General features: G+C 40.6%; 1 protein-coding gene across 3 annotated transcripts in view; it reads left to right on the top strand.

The window, feature by feature from the left end:
• Positions 1-20,520, top strand: part of ETS1 (ETS proto-oncogene 1, transcription factor) — a 196,721-nt gene that overhangs the window by 101,670 nt on the left and 74,531 nt on the right. The window contains exon 1 of one of the 3 annotated variants that reach the window (XM_036744417.1): positions 9,126-9,629. The exons of the other annotated variants lie outside the window; for them this stretch is intronic. Within the exon in view, the coding sequence (XP_036600312.1) occupies positions 9,548-9,629 (82 nt within the window). The 5' untranslated portion in view covers positions 9,126-9,547. Of the gene's footprint in view, positions 1-9,125; positions 9,630-20,520 lie in introns of those variants that run through there. 3 annotated transcript variants of the gene reach the window in all.

Raw genomic sequence — 20,520 nt, 5'->3', positions numbered from 1 at the left:
AGACTCCGATATTTATTAGCTATGCCACCCTGGGCTAGCCACTTAACCGTTGCCTGCCTCAGTTTCTTCATCTGCAAAATGGAGATACTGATAGCACCTACTTCCCAGGGTTGTGAGATAATATTTGTATTACCTTAACTTTAAACCTTAAAGTGCTACATAAATGCTAGCTACTATTATTGTTATCTGTTTTCCCCCATCATATTCTATGGGAGTAGAAAAAAAGGAAAAGTAATAAGAGAGTTGAAAAAATAAAACAACTCTTGGGGTAGAAGATAAGAAAAAGTCAGACTCTCAATCTTCCTGTATGCATATGCATCTACATACACACACTTATGCAACCAGATTGCCAACAACTCTGATATTACATAAGCTAAATCTGCTTCTTTTCACTTCCTTATTTATTCTAGGCACAAAGGCAGGGTGGTAGTCTCTTTAACATCAAATGACATCAATTTAAGTATTAGGAGGTGAGGGGAAGAGCCTGAGAAATACTATCTAGCATTTCATATTAAGTCATACGATCATAGGTTTAGAATGAGATGGGATGTTATTGCTTGTCTAATCCAACCCTCTCGTGTTAGAAGAGGAAAGGAAGGTTTGCCCAAAGTCACATGGTTAATAAGTGGTCAAGTCAGGATTTCTGGCTACAAATTCAGTACTCTTTTCACTGTGACACTACCCTGCCAGATTCCTACTCTGATTTTACCTCAGGATCCCTGTGTTCAAAATAAACATGGGACCAGTCTCTTCCTGCCAGAATTCTAATCTGCATCTGCTGCTATTACTTGGTGTGCTGCTTTCCCCCATATTCTAGGTCCTTTACAATGGAGTGAGAATCTAAATGGATTCTGTGAGTGGATCAAAGTTGCCAAGTCTTAATTCTCTGTTTTACCCTTAGTCCCCAGAATAGCAAGTTCAGCCTGGGTCAGGCCCCTGCTTACCCTTTCATTGTTCTCAGGGGTGTCCTGCTCTATTTCTTCTTCCTATCCCAGCATTACATTTCCTGTTGGGGTCTTTCCTCTTTAGTGTTGCTTCCTCTATTTGATGCAGCCATCAAGAACAGAGGAGCAGCAGGAACAAGATGATATAGTATCTCATAGGATCTTAGATCAGCAGAGGTCAGAGTTCAGAGGTCATCTGGTACATACTTTTCATTTTATGGATAAAGAAACTGAGGTCTACAAATGCTATGTGACTTGCCCCATGTCATAGGTAGTAAATAGCAGAACAAGAATTGGAACCCCACCCCCTTTTGAATCCAACACTCTTTCGTCTGAGCCAAGTTGACTTTATTTATGCATCCATCTTTCATCTCTGGTGGTAGATTTGTGTTCTCATGACAATTGACTTAGCTTTTCAAATAGAGATGGAGAATGACAGAGAAGATTCCATAATTTTCTTAATTAAAAACACAAAGCACAATTTCAGGGAACATCTGGTTGGGGTTTGATGCTGTCTTTGTACCTCAAGAGAAAAGCAGGCTGAGATCAGATGAGGTCCTTAGCCATCCAATGGGAACAAACCACCTGCAGCATGAAGTTTGGGCCAAGCCTGTTTTCCTAGGGGACTGGAGCTCTTTAAACTTAGCCTATGACTACTAGGGTAGAGTTCTCTGTTTTTCATGTTTGATATAATATTATCAGTCTTCCTATCATATATGTGAGTAGCATGCATGTTCCCCTTCCCCAAAATTCTAATTCAGTTCAGTTCAACCCGTGCTTATTAAGTGGAGCCTCATATAAGACATACTCTGCTTAGTTTGGAGGCTGGATTTGATGATCCTAGAGGGGTAATAGAATATGTTTGCAGTGGTCTGTACTCTTTGCACTTTTCATAGATCGGAGGGAGTGTGAATCACTTGTCACCCAAGGAAAACCTGTTCAGTACCCTAGCCACACGAACATGTGCTCACTCTGCTTTATGAAGGTAATCGGATACTAGGTTGGAAAGAAACCTGTGGGTCTCCATCAATCAAGGTTATAGCCCTTGTTTAGTATATGCTCTTGTCTTTTGGTCAGGACATTCTTATTCATTGCAAGAGTGAAAAGTTGTGTCTGAGCTAGAGGATTTTCAAATGCTGCTTGGACTAGGGATTAGGCAGATCCATCCCACATTGTTGGGACTGCAGATGTAGTTGAATGGTTCATAATTATAGTCAAAAGAATCTGCAGACAGCAACAGAGGCAGTCCAGACCTTCCTTCTCAAGTGTATGCTCTGCTCCTTCCTTCCCTCTACAAATGACAGTGTGGGTGTCATGAATTATGCTCACCAGAAGACAGCATGTACAGTGCAGAGAGTATTGTTAGCTTTCTATAAATTGAGAATCTGATCATCTTTCTCTTTCTATGTAAATCATATCCTGCTCCTTGTTTCAACCCTGCCCAGTAACAGACGTAGCTGAAAGACAGTAGTTTCTGATATGCCAATGCTTTCTTCAAAGCCAGAGTGGAATAATGTTAATAACAGCTAGCTTTTTAAGGTTTGCAAAGCACTCTCACTGTCTCTCTCTCTCTCTCCCTCTCTCTCTCTCTCTCTCTCTCTCTCTCTCCATATACATATGTATATGTATACACACACACATATACCTATATTTGCCTATATATACACCTACATACACACACACACATACACACCTTCATTTGATGCTCACAAGAACTCTGGGAGGTAGGTTCCGTTATTATCCCCATTTTACAGAGGAATCTGACAAGATTCCATTCTTGTCCCCATTTTATAGAGAAGGAAGCTGAGCCTCAGAAGCTAGGTGACTTGCCCAGGGACATAGAGCCTGTTGCTGATTGAGGCAGGATGTGTACTTACTCCAAGTCTGGCAATCTATTTACTATACACCCTGGGGACCTGAGAGAGCTGGCTTCTAGTCCTAGCTCTTCTTCTAACTAACCATGTGATCACTTCACCTCTATGGTCCTCAGCTTTCTCACATATAAAATTGGAGGTTTGGAATAGATGATCACCTTGAATAGATAGGCATCTTGGTTTGTGCAGTAGATAGAAAGCTGGACCTAGAGTCAATAAGATCTGAGGTCAAATCTGACCTCAGACATGAGTTGTATGATCACAGGCAAGTCACTTAACCTCTGTTTGCCTCAGTTTTCTCAACTGTAAAATGGGGATAATAGCAGCACCAACCTCCCAGGGTTGTTGTGAGGATCAAATGAGATAATGTTTGTAAAAAGCACTTAGCATTGTACCTGGCACAAAGTAGGTGTGTAGCACAATATGATTGCTACTTATTTTCCTTTAAGGTTCCTTCCTGAGCTAAGAAGCTACAACCCAAGAACATGGCTCCAAAGAGGCAAAAAACTCAATGGACTAGAATAGACTAGAATCATCCTACAAAACTCAAACAACTACTTTTCTCTTTTTTAAAAAAATGCTGACTTTTAAAAAAACACCTTGATAACTCTCTAATTCCGGGCTAGGAGTCCTGAAACTACTCGTGAGGCTGTCTGTGGTTGGGATGCTTCCAGAAAGCCGGGACTGAGCTGTAAGCCATATGGAGCTCACAGAGGAAAGGCACAGATTGTATTCTGTATAAAGACCCTTGTTTCCTGCACAGAGAGGGTCAAGGGACAGTTTAGGTGAAAGGATAGATCTAGCTGCTTTCTGGGAAGATGGGGCCACAAAGGTAGGTGTGAGTGAGCCCTTGTGGATTTAACCAGTGCTGCACTTTGTTTTTTATTAGGAATAGTTTGGAAGAAGAAATGGCCTCTGGTGTTGCTCCTCCACAAAAATAAAATCAACCCCTATGCTTGATGTTATTGCTACCTTCCAAATAAAGATCGTAGGGAGAGGCAAGGGTTATCATCTGCAAAGCAGAGATGAGGTTATGATGTCAGAAGGTAAAGTGATTCTTTCTGACTCACACATTTGTCTTAACCCTTAGGCTGCATGTGTGTGTGTGTGTGTGTGTGTGTGTGTGTGTGTGTTTTGGCAGCTCAGCTTAAGATTTATTTTAATTCTCTTTCCTCTCTTAGAATCTCCATTTTGTTGTTGCCTGACAATTGTAGATATTTAAACCCCATCCATGTTTTCTTCCATAATGTGCTTGGTTAATTGACCAAACCTGTCACATGGAAATAACTCTCTTTAAACTCAAAGCTCTGTACCCTTTTTCTCTGCATGACAGGGACTGCTGCGTCTTCTCAGAGAAAGACAACCACAAATGTAGCAACTCAGCTTGGACAGGTTGTTAATAAGAATTTTTTTTCTTATCTTGCACTTATACCAGTAAATTGACATCTGTGAGTCATAATAAGCTCAATTTGGATCAACCGTTAGTGGTCTAAATGTTTTTTCTTGCACCTACCTACAATAATGTGCTAAGTTTTAAGCTACAACTCAGAGATTCTTCAGTTTGGTAAAGTTTAAGCCATGGGCAGCATCAAAGAACTTTTGATAGATGCTTATTTTTTTCTGGAAAGGAAGAATCCATCTTAAATGACCTTTTGAAATAAGTTTTTACATTTAATCTTGTAATATAACTATTTAGGAGGGAGAACGAGGGGACTAAAGAAAATATGTGTCATTTATAGTCTTTGTGTGCTTAATGTTTTTACAGATGCATTTTTTAATGGCAGTTGTTTGCTAGACACCATTAGCATCTCTTCTCTGGCATCCTTTTCCTGACCTGGTCAGACATGATGTTATGACTCTAGAGAGTTTCTGTACTTGGCTAGATTTCACTGCTTCTGCATGCATTTGGCTCTCATGCTCATCAGTTTTAAAGAATGTTAAAAATATAGCCTGACTTCCCCTATTGTTAATTTTTTCCCCTGAGTATCTTCTAGAATATAAGTTCTATTTGAAACCTAATTCATCCTTGGGACATCCACTTGAGGTGGATAGAAAGTGAGATATAATTATCCCTATTTTTCAGGGAAAGAAAATGAAGGACATGTAATAGTCATGTCTTAAAGTGGAACCCAGGAAGATACGATAGAATAGGACAGTAGTTCCCATATAATAGAGACAGCTAGGTGATGCAGTGGATAGAACACTGGTCCTGGAGTCAGGAAGACTCACCTCCCTGAGTTCAAATCTGGCTTTAGACAGTTACTTAGCTGTGTGACCCTGGTCAAGTCACTTAACAGTTTGTCTCAATTTCCTCAACTGTAAAATAATCTGGAGAAGGAAATGGCAAACCACTTCAGTATCTTTGCCAAGAAAACCCCAAATGGGATCAAGAAGGGTCAAACAAGACCCAAACAATTGAACAATTCCACTCACTTTTCAAGAATAGAGACCTCTTTTTAACCTTAAGAGTTTTCACAGACCTTCTTCACATGTTTGTGACTGCATTAACACTGAAAATTTTAATGGCATTAAATGTAGATTAAAATAGTTCTTGGTGTGCTTATGGATACATATATCCCTTACCATAATCCCATGAGGCCCACAAGTTGGGAACCAATAAATTGGACATAATTGAAAGTTCTGATCTGTTTCAACTAGCAGGAAAGAGTACAGAAGTAATAATAGCCAGCATTTATATTGTGCTTTAAGGTTATAAAGCATTTTGCATGTTTTCTCATTTGATCCTCACAACTCTGTGAAGTACATGCTAACATTATCCTGGTTTTACAGATAAGTTCAGGGTCACATAGTCAGTAAGTCATCCGAGGCAGAATTCAAACTTAGGTCTTCCTTGTTCCAAGTCAAGCAATCTACCCACTAGGCCACCTAGCTGACAATGGTTAAGCTATGGTGAATCAGACCTTTAGATCCTTTGAATGGCACCCTAATCTTGTATGGTTGGGTAGACTCAACATTGATGGATGGACTCAACCTAGCAGAGGTGGGGACAGAACCAAGGTACCTGATATTAAGGAGGGTATTCCTTGCTAAGGTGTGGGTTGGCCTAGATGGCCTCTGAGGACCCGTTCAGTTCTTATATTCCATGATTTTCTGCGACATCCAGTTTGTCATATTATACAGAAAGTTAACTGGCTTTATCAACTTTCCAAAGATTTCCAAAACTTTCCAAATGTCATTGAAAGTTCTTGTGAGAATTCAGAAAAGTTCAGTTAGAAAAAAGAAGTTCAGTTAGATTTTAAAAAAGAGGAAGTAATTTTTTTATTGTTCAGTCTAATCAAGCCATCATATATAATAACAGTACAAGTAAATTTCATCAGTCAAGAATGTTATAATAATGTACTGTTGGGATAGGCATCTCTTGGTTAAACAATAAAACTAAAATATTTCTGTCTCAATTAATGACACATATAGCTTGTGAAAGGGGAGGACATTGGTTTTTAATCTGGGTCTTCACTGAGTACCATCTAGAATGGAAGCTGCTTATCAAAAGATGGGTTTTAATTCATACCTGTCCCCTCAAGTATCACCTCTTTCCTTGGATAGTTACAAATAGTAAATTCTTTGCTTCAGGACTGGGTGACAGAGAAGGTGGTCCCTGAGTGTTATGAGTTACCTACTATTGAGCAGTTAGTGGAAGTCTTACATAATGAATAGTGTTAAACTTAGAGTCAGAAAGACTGGGGTTCAAATCTGACAGTTATTAGTTGTATGATCAAATGTACAGTCATCTAACCTCCCTTAGCCTCAGCCTCTTCATATATAAAAAGGAGATAGTAATACCTGTAATATATATATATGTATATATATATATATATATATCACAAGACTGCTGTGAGGTTCAAGTAAGGTAATGCATGTAAAGCACTTTGCAAATTTTAGAATTCTATAGAAATGTCAACTCTTATTAATACAGATATTGTCCTCCAGAAGAGAGGTGTTCAGAATGTAAGTAGGGTAGGGTTTTATGAAATCTTTTTGCCACAATTTTTTTGGTTGTTGTTATTTTTAACCTTAAATTTCTCAAGAAATCTCTGGCCAGGGAAACTCTCTTAGGAATCTAAATGTTTACTAGGGAATTAGAAAAAGAGATAGGCTTCAGGGAATTTTGTTTGACAATAATTAGGGAAGAAAGAATTCACATGTGGATATAAGAATCCCAGCATTTATTCTGATTACCGTTACTATTCTTATAAGTGGGTGAACAACAGAAAAATCCCTCTTAACTAAGAATAGTATTGTGTTCTTCAGCTTTTGTATTCAGTTAGTAAGTCAATGCTGTTTTCCAGGCTGTTTTCCATAGAGCACATTCCACCCTGTTCATGTCCAATTCATTCATCAGCTGTTTTTCCCATATTTTCCCAGAATGAGAAAGTGTCTGTTCTTGTCATCTGGGGACCAGCATTGTTTTTTCATACCTTTTGGAAACACAGATGAATTGAAATGGATTCTGACCTTCAAAAACCAGGATTTCCACATGCAAATATCTCTCTCTGGTCATTGGAGGGGGCGGAATGTAGCGGTGAGAGTAGGGGTCAGCCAGAGATTTGTATTCTATTCCTGACTCCACTGTTGATTTGCTGTGGGAAACCTGCAAACTACTGATGCTTTGAGGAGACCAGACTGGTTTCAGATCAAGGTAAAGGAGGTATGTTTCTTATCAGAGACAGAGGAAAGGTTATAGTTGTTGTCAAATGGGTGAAGTTCATATAATACGCATAGAAATCAGGAAATGGTTTTAAAAATAGTTCTCTCTGAGGTTGTTCAGGGCAACTTAAAAACAATTTTTAGTTAAACAAAGATTGGTCTTTCTATTGATAGATTTGTGTAAGGCCTAACTACCAGTCGCTCAGGTGGAATGAATGCTTTGGGATGTTGTGCTTGGAGTTAGCTGAAAGCTCAGTTCACCTACTTGCTCTGACAGTTATGTGACCTTGGGAAAGTCATTTATCATTTCTGAGCCCACTTCTCTCCTCTGTAAAATGGTGATATCAATATTTAGAGCACTAGACATGTAATTTATTAGTATAAACCATGTAGAATTATGACAACTTTAAAAGTGTCCAATCATAAATTAAATGAGATATTATCCTATCAAGCATATGCAGTTTCCCAACTGAAAGGTGATACATATTGTGATTCCTAAAAGTCTGTGAATGATTTACTCTGGAAACGCAAAAATCTCAGTCCTTTGGAGTCTTAACTTAGCATGTCTACTTTAGGGAGACAGAAGGACCTAACCTAAAGGAGATGGGCTTGTCAAGAGAAAGATGAAATTGAGGGAAATGACATAATAATTAGAAACCAGAATAATTTTAGATAAAAAAATAACATAACAGGACAGTTGGAGGTAAACCATTTTAATGGAGAATAAGGGCTGGATTTTCTTCCATACATATTTCTTCCATACATGACTGGGGGGGGCACTTCTCGTGTTTATTTACTAGAACTAAAATCTCTGAGCTAGTTCTGGATTTGCTTTTACTAGAAAAGCAGAAATCAAGGGCTTTACTGTGTAAAGGGTGCACTGCATATGCTAAAGCAAGCCACCTGTGAATTTTCCCAAAGGATCCTTCCTAGGCTTATAAAGCATGAACTCACCTTCCGAATCATAACCCTAAATCCTGACTCACCAGAAGGCTGGAGTTCATATTTGTAAAGTTCTCTGAGGACATTGGCTCCAGGCTCTGTTGCCTGAATGCACTGTCCTTCAACCACATGCCTCACGTCCTGTGTCTCAGTCTTTATGAATGACTGATTGATCAACACACATTGTTAAAGTATGTGTAGCGTTGGGGGCAATCCCTGGCGTGCGTCTGCTGCTGGTGACAAAGCCCTAAAGAATGCATGCAGGGAATGAAATGTACTTTCCTGAAATGAGGTGAAATCGCCTCCCCACCCAGAGGTTCTGCACAAACAGCTCATCCCCGCCTTTTCAGTAGGGATTGTATTGATCGCCGCTCTCTTGCTCCTGAAGGGAGCTTCCCATGGAGCGCAGGTCCTTTAGTACCGCAAAGAAGCCGGCAACCCCGCGGGAACCGGACCCGCGGGAACCGGACTCGCGGCTGGCTGGCGGGCAGCAGAGCTCAGCCCGGCCCGGCCCAGCCCAGCCCAGCCTGAGTCTCCCCGGGCTGGCCTTGATCCGCAACCTTTCCTTTCGCTTTTGGCCGCCCTGGGGGGATTGGTTGGCCGGCTACGCGGGCCCAGCCCCCTGCTCTGCTCCGCCCCTCGGCCCCTCCCTCCTCCCTCCCTTGCAGGCTCTGAGAGCGCTCTCCTGGCTGTCCCTGAATTTCGGACTGAACCGCCGCTACCATAGCGCTGCTCGGAGGAGGAACGCCCTAAAGAGGGAGGATAGAGAAAAAGAGGGACAGACCAGAGGAGAGGAGAGGCGGGCGAGCTAGTCAGTCACCCAAGTCGGGCGGCCGGAGGCGGAGAAGAGAGGAAGAGAGGGAACCCGAGAAAGGGACTGGGAGCGAAAGCAAAACAGGGACAGAGAGAGGGGCGCGCTCACTTCGCCGAAGTGCCAACTTTCCCTGGAGAGAGTGTGCAGGGGCGCGGACCTTCCTCTGGGGAGAGAGCCAGCCCAACTTGAGATTGGAGAGAAACGCGTTCGCTCCTCTTCCCTCCCCCTTGATTCTGACCCCCTCCCCCCAGTAAAGAGGGGGGAAATCATCCTCTCTACAACCCAATCTGTCCTCACTCCCCGGCACCATGAAGGCGGCCGTCGATCTTAAGCCGACCCTCACCATCATCAAGACAGAGAAAGTGGACCTGGAGCTTCTCCCTTCCCCCGGTGAGTGGTGACTGGTGACTGGCCAGGCCCCCATATGCTCCTGGCCTCAGCCAGAGGAGGTGGGGAAGCCTCGTCGTATGTCTGTCCATTCTTTTTTATCTTTTACCCCACCAATCCTACCCCCTTCCAATCTCTCTCTCCCTCCCACTCCCATGTGTTTCTGCAGAAGCTTGGGATGCTGATCTAATGGACAGGGAGGGGAAGAAAGATGGTTGGTGGGCCTGGGACCCGGTACTTTTCCCTAGGGACATTTATTTTCACAGCTGTGTTTGTGTGTGTGTGTGGGGGGGCATCTTATATGATTCCCTCCCCGCCCTCCCCCCCATCCCTATTTATTGCTCCGGAAGTGTGTCCCTGTTCCTTACTTAAACTTTTGTGAGAAATGAAATCTGTAGTAGGGGGTTAGCCCTTCTCTGACATTGCCTGTTGGGGGATATGGGGCATGGTGAAGAGGCTACCTTTGAAGGCCCTAGGAAATAGGGCAAAAAGACAATCTGGCCTACTTGAAAGAAAAATTCAGATTTCCTCCTGCCTTCATGATGGCCTCTGTCACATCTCTTTTCTATTTAGCTACGCCCCCCCCCCTTTCTTTTTCCTTTTGGAATGAGAGTAAGGAGATGAGAGGAACTTTTGAAAGTATTCTGACCCCTCACTTGAGGTCACACATTTTTACCAACTCTCCTAGTCCAACACCTAATTTTGTGTCCCTAGAAAGCCTTCCTGGCACCAAAATGTTACAGCTACTTGGATTAAAAAAGCATTGGAGAAAGAGAGGGGGAAAAATAAAACAGATTGAGTTTGGGTCTTTGACTTGATGTTGTCCAACTTTTTGCTTTGTAAACTATTTGAAATGGAGCGGGGGAGGAAGGGAATTTCATTTTCTCTTGGACTTGTAAGTTTTTGGCACTCATGAGTTTTAACAAACTGCATCCCATTACTGGACTTCTGGAAAACACAGTTTGAGAGAGGAAAATGCTTTCTTTGAAGAACCGGAGGGTTTGACTATCACTTGGAAGTTAGTGGTTTGGGAGTAGGAAGAGAAAAGAAATGGGGAGAAGGTGCTTTTTGAGAGAAAGTAAAGATTACAATAACATGCTATTGATGTTTTAGGTTGCTAGTAATAAACTGAGTTATTTACTTGCCTATGTGGGTAACATTTCTTTCTTTTGTCATAAGGGAAGTGTTGCCATCTCTCTAGATTTAAGATTGTAATCCCAAACCAAGTTGATCCGACTGTGATGTTTTTGTTATGTAGAAATTCCCTCAGAAAGAAAAAATAAAATGACCAGTATTCCATGCCAGGGGGCATCCTGACTGCAGCAGTACTAAGATTAAAACAGGGAAGGCACACTGATGCAGGCACAATTGGAAAGTGAAGTCTCTTTGATAGCTGCATTTTTTTGGATTTGGATATCAAGTTTTGAGGGAGCTAGAGTAGGTTCTACTCATGCTAATTGATGTAAATGACAGAGAGTACAAGGTGAAATGACAGATGACAGCTCGAGTACAAACCCTCCTAATTAGTGTGTATGTGTGTGCGAGTGTGTGAAAGAGAGACAGAGAGATGGAAGGAGGGAGAGACATAGAAAGGAGAGAGAGAAATAGAGATGGAGTGGAGGGGACAGACTGAGAGATAGAGATAGAACAAGACTTGGAGCACATTATTGATAAATAAGGGGAACATACCTGTAATGTATTACAGATGCCAGGAATTAATATGGTACAGCAAATGCCACACTTGGGGCAAAGACCTGAAAAAATATTTTTCAGTGTCTTAATTATAAGTATTAAACATAATGTGGTACAATAGATGAAATTGTGGGATAGGGAGCTATTATTCCTTTCACTGTCATTATGAGTAAATCTAGAGTTAATGATAACAATAATAAAAACAATAACCTCTTTATCCTCAGTCTCCCCACCTATAAAACAAGGCCCATGCAATTCTACTTGACTCGTAGGGATGAAATAAAAAAAACCATCTTTGAAGAACCATGGTCAAATTCCATCACATTTTATATAATTACAATGACAATTTCTCTCAAGAAGATTTCCAAGCTGCATACTCATTTATTTCAAACAATTTTCAATGCAGCAAAATTCTATTCCCCCCAAAACTGATTTGGACAGCCCTTTGGAATTTATCATAAGGGGATTTGTTTTCTACCAATCTCTTTCATAAAGGTATAACAAATATTGTACAAAATATAACAATTATTTATATGTAAATGGTATCTTCCATTTTGGAACCTTAGAATGGCTTCTTTAATGAACATTGCCCTCAAACCACAGAGAAGTAAATAGAGGCATAGAAAAGGTAAATCACTTACCCAAGGTCACTCAATAAACCAGTAAATGTAGGAGAAAAGCACTGTTTTCCTGAGTTCCTGATGCTTAGCTCTAATACTGGTGCCTCCTCACTACAACTTCCTAGCATTAGATCCACAGCTGAGGGTCTCTCAGTTAAAGAAACTTTTACTCAAATTTGGCCTTCCAAAGATAAATACTGGAGGAAACGCAGGTTGTGAATGCCTGTCTGTTTTGTGTTGTGTGTGTTGGCAATGGGGGGTTGGGTGATGGGGAAGAGGCATTGCATGAGCAAGACTTTGCTTTGCCCATCAGACCATATAGGACTTTGGTTTAAAGTTTAACTTCCCTTCTCACGGTAGTGGCAGAGCTAGACAGGCTTCTTTGTATCCACAGCAGTGGTTTAAATATTTATCAGAACAACTTCTTTGTGTCATTACTTCTCTTAGGTTTGGAGGTGTACCTAGTTTTGGGGCTTTATCTGGTTGAATTTATTCAGTAAGAACTGTCCTAGAATACGATAACACATGAAGAGAGATGGCGTGGTAAATTGGGTAGGGTGCTAGGATTGGTCAGAAGGTCTGAGCTCAGTTTCTGCCTCCTCTCCTGGAACCTTCCCCAATGTTATTAACTGACACATTCTTTATTCACTCTTGTGGTGCCTCAACTTCTCCATCCCTATTGGATCCTCACAGGATTTTTGAGAATTCAAAATATAAATTCCAAGTACACTTACTAATAGTGGTAGAATTGGATTTATTTGGCAAGTATAAAGAAGACCTTTTATATTTTTTCCCTTTCAGATTGCAACACTCCAATTGTGACTTTCTTGGGGCTTCATGTAGTGAAAAGGAGATGCCTCCTTTGAGTTTGCATCTAGTTTCTCTTTAATGTAACTACTACAGAAAAGGTACTAAGGATAATAATCAGAAATGAATACATTTCTATGATATTTCATCCTACTTTTCTTTCCCCTTCATCTGTATCCTTACCCTCCCCTCCAAGTTACTTTCTTGGTAAGATGACTATAGTACTTAAAGAAGAACTCAAGTTCTAATTTTAGATTTTTGAGTTATTTTATTCATTTTAAAAATGATCCAAAGAGATAACCTCAGCTGAAAGTCTTTCTTTATTTTTTTCTTCCTTTGTTTCTTCCTTCCTTCCTTTCTTCCTTCCTTTCTTTCTTCGTTTCTCTGTCTCTCTCCCTCTCCCTCTCCTCTCCTCTGCTCTCCTCTCCTCTCCTCTGCTCTCCTCTCCTCTCCTCTCCTCTCCTCTCCTCTCCTCTCCTCTCCTCTCCTCTCCTCTCCTCTCCTCTGCTCTTCTCTCCTCTCCTCTCTTCTTCTCTCCTCCCTAAGCCTGCTTAATCTTTACCTTTCTCTGGAGAGGGACAACAGTCTCAGCAAGATGCCTTGCTTTCTGTGGTACTGAATCCTAACCATAGGAATTCGATGGTGACACTTCACCTGTTTCATCAGAGGCCATTGGTGATGGAGGCAGTGCTGTTTCTGGATTCAATAGAACCCTGGGTTTGAGTGCCAGCTCTTACTAATTTTATGAACTTGGACAAGTCACTTAATCTGTTTGAATCTTAGTCTGCTAAATGCCAACACCTTCACAATATGGTTATGAGAAAAGCGCTTTACAAACCCTAAAGCTGTCTATACAGGAGAGTTGTCATTAATAAGACCATCCTGCGTGTAAAGCTCTATGCTAGGTACTGGGAGAGGTAGAAAGCTTAGATAAGATAAAGTCTTATCATGGAGCTTACTTTCCACTAGCAGAAGATAGAAACATAGTAACTATAGTAACTATAAAGCACAATTTTACATGACAATTTCCTGAGAATTACAAAGTGCTATGTGAGGTCTGAAGGGCTTTCCTGGTTATTGGCAGGTACTCTTCAGGGAAAGCTTGGTGCTGAAGGTAGCATTTGACTTGGACTTTAAGTGATGGGTAGGAATTCAACAGAGTGGTTCATATTTGTATTTTTTGGAGTGGGAAAAGCTTGAGGATCTGTTCTCCTGAGATCTCTTTTATTTCAAAAGTGTCAAAGTGGATAGAGTGCTGAACCTGCAGTCAGGAAGCCTTGGGTTCAAATGTGACCTCTGACAGTTACTAGCTTTGTGTTCTGAGTAAGTCACTTAACCTCTCTGTGCCTCAGTTTCCTCTAATGCAAAACAAGGATAATAATGGTACTTACTTCCCAGGGTTGTTATGAGGATAAAATGAGATATTTGTAAAGTGCTTTGCAAACCTTAAAGCATTATATAGATGCTATTATTATTATTATTGTTATTAACATTTTATAGGTGGTTCCATTGGGGCTGCCTTCTATTCATTCCCCATTTGAAAGAGAAGGAAGAATAGACACATCATGACACATCATGGTGACTTTTTATCATCCTACTCCTGGTGACTTGGTTCTCTGCGCTATGGAGCTTTGCTTTTTTAACTCACTTGAGTAAATGCTCTTAACCAGAGAGAGCCTCAGCTATACCTCAAGATGCTCTAATCATTACAGACCCATCATTCCTAGCAGAAGTCATTGCCCAGGCAAGGGAAAGACTAGCTAAACTAGGGTATTTGAGTTTCACAAGGTTGACAAATGCACCATGTCCAGTTATTATAAGGCATCTCATTTTATTTATTTATTTGGTTGGCAGAACTTGCATTCCTGTCATTTTTGGTTGGTTTGTATTGCTGTTTTTTGTCTATGTAAGTTATTTTTTTTCTCCCTTTAAAGAGGCCAGACCACCCCTGCAGGAGCATCATGTCCCACCAGGAAACAAACCAAGCCCCTTGGTCAGACAACCAGAGTCCGCCCAGACTCCCTCCTTACCCCTCTCCAGAAGCTTTCTCTGTACCTCATCAATCTCCCATCCCCCTTGGCCCTCCAAACCATGGGGGCAGTGGAGGTGAGTGAGAACTGCTGCTTTGTTTATGTCAGAAGTTAGAGAGTCAGGGAGTTTCTGTTACTTTACAGGTCCCAGATAAATCCACTGTGGCTGTAGTTAATAACAGTTGCTGAGGGTCCTCTAATTTGACATATAAGTAACCTAGACAATTTCTCCCCTTTCTATACTACTTAGATAACTTAAAAATCTTATTATCTGGAATCTGAGTATATCGTCCAGCTGAGACTGCCTGCTTAGCTTGGGAAATATATGAATATTTCTCAGCCAGGCAAGGGAGCCGTTGCCCTTGATGAGACGGCTCCTGGACCCTCACATTTAGGGCATCTCAAAGCCCCTGGGAGGGTATTTCCCCACTTCTTATTTATGAGAGGCAGGAAGCCCTGGACATATACTCTAAACAGAAGGGTTACCTTAATCTCAGCGATTCTGAAAACCAGTATGAAGAAAGGAGGGGGTGAGTGGGAGAATGGTAACAGGGAAAGAGGTAATGATGCCTGCTTGGTGCTTCAGGGGATTAGGGAATGTGTAGGAATTCCCTTCCATCCTAAATGCTTCCTGTGACAGCATGGCCCCATTTAGCCAAACTTGATTTCCTTATTATTACTCGAGTGTTGCTGAAGGCTTGGTGAGGTGACCTGTTCCTTGTGCTGTACCAGAGCTGTGGAAACCAGATGTGTTGCATTAGGAAGACACTTAAAAGTCCAAACAGCACTTCCCTGGGATCACAAGGCAGGGAACCAATGCTCATGTTCTTTCAATGACTTCCAGATGCAGTTTGCTGTCTCACAGGTGGGAAGGTGATGCCGTGCACTTCCAGGGCTGTGGGCATGTGTATGTCTCCTGAGGCTTGAGAACCTTCACATTCTGAGGTCCCTCACTGTAGATTCAGACATGTACATTCAGTCAAGAGAGACTTTGGATGGCAGGAGAAGTAGATCAGTTTCTCCATCATTTCCCTTGACAGATGACTTTTTGTTCCCCCCTAAAAATTTTGTCCCTCTTAGGATTTGTGGGAGGACGAACATAGCTGTCTTTGCTGTTTTGCTGTGTCTCTCTTTCTGAAAATTAGGCTCCAAAATATCTTTATCATCTATGAAGGCAAATTCTTGGGGTTAAGACAGCATTAGCTGAAAAGGGGAAGTCCCTCAACACTTATTTTGCCCGCAGTAACTGACATTTATACATGTCACTTGTATTTACATCATACTTTAAGCTTTGCAAAATGTTTTGTGTTTGAGCCTTACAATACCCTGCTGATGTAGACCCTACAGGTATTATTATCCCCAATATTCAGATGATGAAACTGAGGATCAGAGAAGTGAACTTGTTCATAGTTACAGCTAATAATTGTTAGGGTGGTTGTATTTATTTTGTCTCCTTCAGTAGAATTTAAGTTTGAAAAAAGGGAGTTCCTTCCTTCCTTCCTTCCTTCCTTCCTTCCTTCCTTCCTTCTTTCCTTCCTTCCTTGCTTCCTTCCTTCCTTCCCCAATACTTAACACAATACCTGGAACCTAGTAGGCATTTAATACATTCTTGCTGCTTAATTGAGGTGGGATTCAAACCTAAGCTTTGACTCTATGTCCAACATGCTATTTCTATATGTAATTGTGCATGTGCAAGTAGGTACTAGACATGTCACATAAATGCATAATATGACATATAAGGACCAATGAAATTAGTTCATAGTAATTTTTAGGTTATTGCATTTCAGATCTTGGTGACCCACTCATCTAACTTGGGAACTTCTCCCCCTTAGCTTCTGTTCTGTTTGGTCCATACAGGGAAAGTTGAGATGCTGAGACAGTTGAAGCTAGTAATTGTTAGGGTTGTTTTACATAAAACTGTAGATCTCTATTATGAACAGCTTGCTTTTCTTCTAAAGCGTGTAATAACTTCAGTCTATAACTTTCAAAGCCACTCGGCTTGTTTGTAGTTCTTTCTGACTTTCCTTCTGTTCTCTTCATTTAAAAAGATGCTTCCATCACTACCTTCTCCTCCTCCTCCTCTTCCTCCTCCTCCTCCTCCTCCTTCTTCTTTTTTGCTACCATATCCCTATTTCTCCTCATCCTTCAAGCTCAAACCCCCAGTAGATATAAAGAGAAAAGAAAAATAAAGTTGTAAGGGCCAATGGAACAAAAAAGGATCTGCTTAACACTTTTCTTTGGTGACTTGCTTTAGAGCCAAGTACTGGTATCTTATACTTCAATCCAGATAGAATATCAAAACCATATAGTCCCATCCTCTCATTTTAAAGTTGAGGAAACCAAGCCTTGGGAGAGTTAAATGATTTGCCCCAGGTCACACAGGGAGTATCAGAGGCAAGACTTGAAGCCAGGCTTCTAATTCTAGAACTCATTTCCACAGTGCCATGCTATCTCCTTTTCTGAGATGTTTTCCCCAGCTTGATGAGGGAGCCACCCTTTCTAATTATAGAACGATTTGACTAAGTGCTGGCAGAAAATGCTTTATATTATCATTTCCATCTTAAATTTCCAAATGGTAATAAATCTTGTGTCCTATACGATCATCACAAAAGAGAGAGGTTTGTCTACAGGTTCCCAAAGGATTTGTACTTCTGTTTCTCCAGAGATGGGGGAATCCCCAAGAGGTCTAATATTTGTGTCCATGGCCATCTAGGCCTGTTGATGGTATTTCCAACCTAATGGGATTCAAAAGACCATTCCCAAATCTAGAATTTTTCCTTGCCATGGCTCTCTAGTTACTTTTTCATGTTTTTTTCTTTTTTCACTTTGGGTGAAAATAAATTCCTTTTAAAAATTAGTAAGGGGATTTTCCAAGTTGGATTTTTGTCCTCAGAGAAGGATACAAAAGTGACAATATTGATCACTTTACCTATGTGTTGGGACTAGCTGCTTTGCTATTTTCTAAAACCATTGTGTATTTCCCAGTCTTCATGCAGATAAATTTTATCTGTAGTAAAGGTTGAAACAGTTCCAGTTTTATTGGCGAGGGGCCATGCTTACAGCCTAACTCAAAATATTGTTGTTCAAACAATAAATATTTATTGATTCCTTGGCCCATTCCTACATTTTCCTCAGGTACTTTCCAATTTTTTCTATTTGGGTTCAAAGCTCATCATTTAACAGCCCGAATGGAAGTTATTGCTGCTCTGTTAATTTCCTTCAGTTATCCTTTTCTGTAGCATTTTATTCTAACACTAGGAATTGGGAAATACTGTCTTAGATGTTGCTTCTAGGACCAGATCAGCATTATTTAACTTTTAGGTTATTGGGTTTCAGATCTTGGTGATCCACTCATCTAACTTGGGAACTTCTCCCCCTTAGCTTCTGTTCTGTTTGGTCCATACAGGGAAAGTTGAGATGCTGAGACAGTTGAAATAAGAGAGTGGTTCCTTCTCCCTCCCCTACTGCCTGATCATGAGTTATATTTTTAAATGTACTTGCAGTTCAATATAATATCTATCAGCACCTGAATACATTTTTTTAAAGAAACGGCTAAAAACTAACCTCAAGAAAGTTCACTTGAAGCATTTGAAACCTTGGCAGCTTTGTTGAGCTGTGCAAAACCGTTGATATTTACTCTGTGAGTTTCTGTGGGTGAACAGTAAACTCTTTGCATGCCTTGTGTGTGAAAATGAAGAGTGTCAAGTAAGGGGAAATATCATTATTACATTAGTGAATGCAACAAGATTTTTTTTCTTTTCTCACCATTATGGAGAACCCTGAAGGAATGTCACTTCTAGGAGTATAGAAACATCTCTTTTTTTAAGACAGAAAAAGCATCAAACTGCCCCTCTCCCAATCTTTTCTTTTTAATGTAAAATGGAAAGATTTGGAGGCAGGATTCCAAGATTTCAAATCTGAGTTTCTGGACAGTTTCTGCGACCCCAGCATTAAACTTGGCTTTGAGTTCTAATATTAGTTGACTAAGTGGATATTTGGACACTAAATGACTTAAATATCCCTGCCTGTAATCATCCCCTCCCCAAACCCTCCCACCATACAGGAAGTCAGGAAAATTGATATGACATGGTCCTTGTCCTCCAGGTGTTTCCATTGCCAAAAATATACCAGAAGCAGGGGTGAGGGTATGGGAGTAATCTATGGAAATATTGTTGAAATTTAGGGAAAACAAACATATATGCAGATTAATATTTTATTAATTCGGGGCTGGTTTGCTTCTCACCTTCTCACTTCCACCTTTGAGAATTTGGGCTACTTTAACAGGGGGCTGGGGGTGGGGGCAGTTTCATGGAAGAAGTAGGATTTTCCAGGAAGCTTTTGAAGGAGGTCAGTTGGCAGAGAAGGAAAGGGAGGGAGTCATGTGGTAAGAATGCTTTCAGTTACGGGTTGGACTAAATGATCTCTTAGGTCTCTCCCAGTCCTAGCATTCCACAATGATAAATAAGTTGTGAGATATAATTTGATAGCAGGGAGGGAAAGGTGTTTTCCTTCAAGCTCCAGCTAAAATCTCATCTTCTACAAAAAGGCTTTCCTGGTCCCCTTTAATGCTAGTACTTTCCCTCTGTTCATTATCTCCAATTTATCCTGTATACATAATGTTTGTATATGTTTGTTAGCATGTTGCTTATCCTATTAGACTGTGAGCTCCTTGAGAGTAGGGACTCTTTTTCCTTTCTTTCTATCTCCAGTGCTTAGCATGGTTCTTGGCACATAGTAGGAGCTTAATAAATGCTTATTGAATATTGGTGGGGGAAACAGGGTTAGAAGGGAGGTTAAAGATCTGCTCCAGTACAAAAGACCCTTCAAGCTAAGGATGAGTTCAGTCTTTATAGCAAGGAAAATTGAGGAAACATTAAAGGAGTGGGTAACATGATTGAATCAGTAGATACAGGACAATTTTAAGTTTATTTTTCAGATTATCAAAATGACCACTAAATTTGGTGGATCACCACTAATTTTGGCAAGTGGTGTCAAGGCACAAATGGGGAAACGGACCTTAGATAAGGAAATAGAAAATCTCCTAAATGTTGTATATGTGCTAGTGCAATGCATGTGTTATTAGGTGGCTGCATTCAGCATTTCCCTTTTTAGTTTTCCAGAGAAAATAGTGAATTATTAAATTGGATTTTTAAAAAAAGGAAACAATCCAGTAAATAATCTCATGTGATTTTGTAAGAAAGGGCTTATACGCACTTGACTTTTGTTATTTTAAGCTACGTCGTTCTATTCATCCAATTTAGAGTTAACACAACAGGGTTATAGAAACAGACCTAACACCCGAGGGGAATCTTAAAAGTCATTGGGTTCAGCCCCTTCATTTCGTAGATGAAGAAACTGAGGTCCAGAGAGGTTCAAATTGATTTGGCCAATATCTAACAAGTAGTAAATGGATTCAAACCTGACATTTAACTCCCAATCCGATGGGCCCTGCGTCCTGTGATGCTTAATAGCTCCTTTCTTTGTACAAGAACTCAATGCAGTCATGTTCCAAGAACTTTATGCGCCCCCAAAGTTATATGATATTAACAATTATGTTGTACATCATATCCAAGTTCCAGTTTGAATGAGGGGTTTAAGTAAATGTAGAATAGGTAGAATTTTTCTCCTTCATTATTGTCAACCTTTGGTGACATGTATATGTTAGAATGGACTACGTTCAAAAAAAACGTTTAGTCGTGTAATTAAGACAGAGCCTCCCACAATGCATTTCCATTAATGTTTTAT

This window comes from Trichosurus vulpecula, chromosome 2 (genome assembly GCF_011100635.1).
Source record: "Trichosurus vulpecula isolate mTriVul1 chromosome 2, mTriVul1.pri, whole genome shotgun sequence".
Lineage (NCBI taxonomy): Eukaryota > Metazoa > Chordata > Mammalia > Diprotodontia > Phalangeridae > Trichosurus > Trichosurus vulpecula.
The sequence above is the reverse complement of the archived record's forward strand: the minus strand, read 5'-3'. Positions and strand labels throughout refer to the sequence as shown.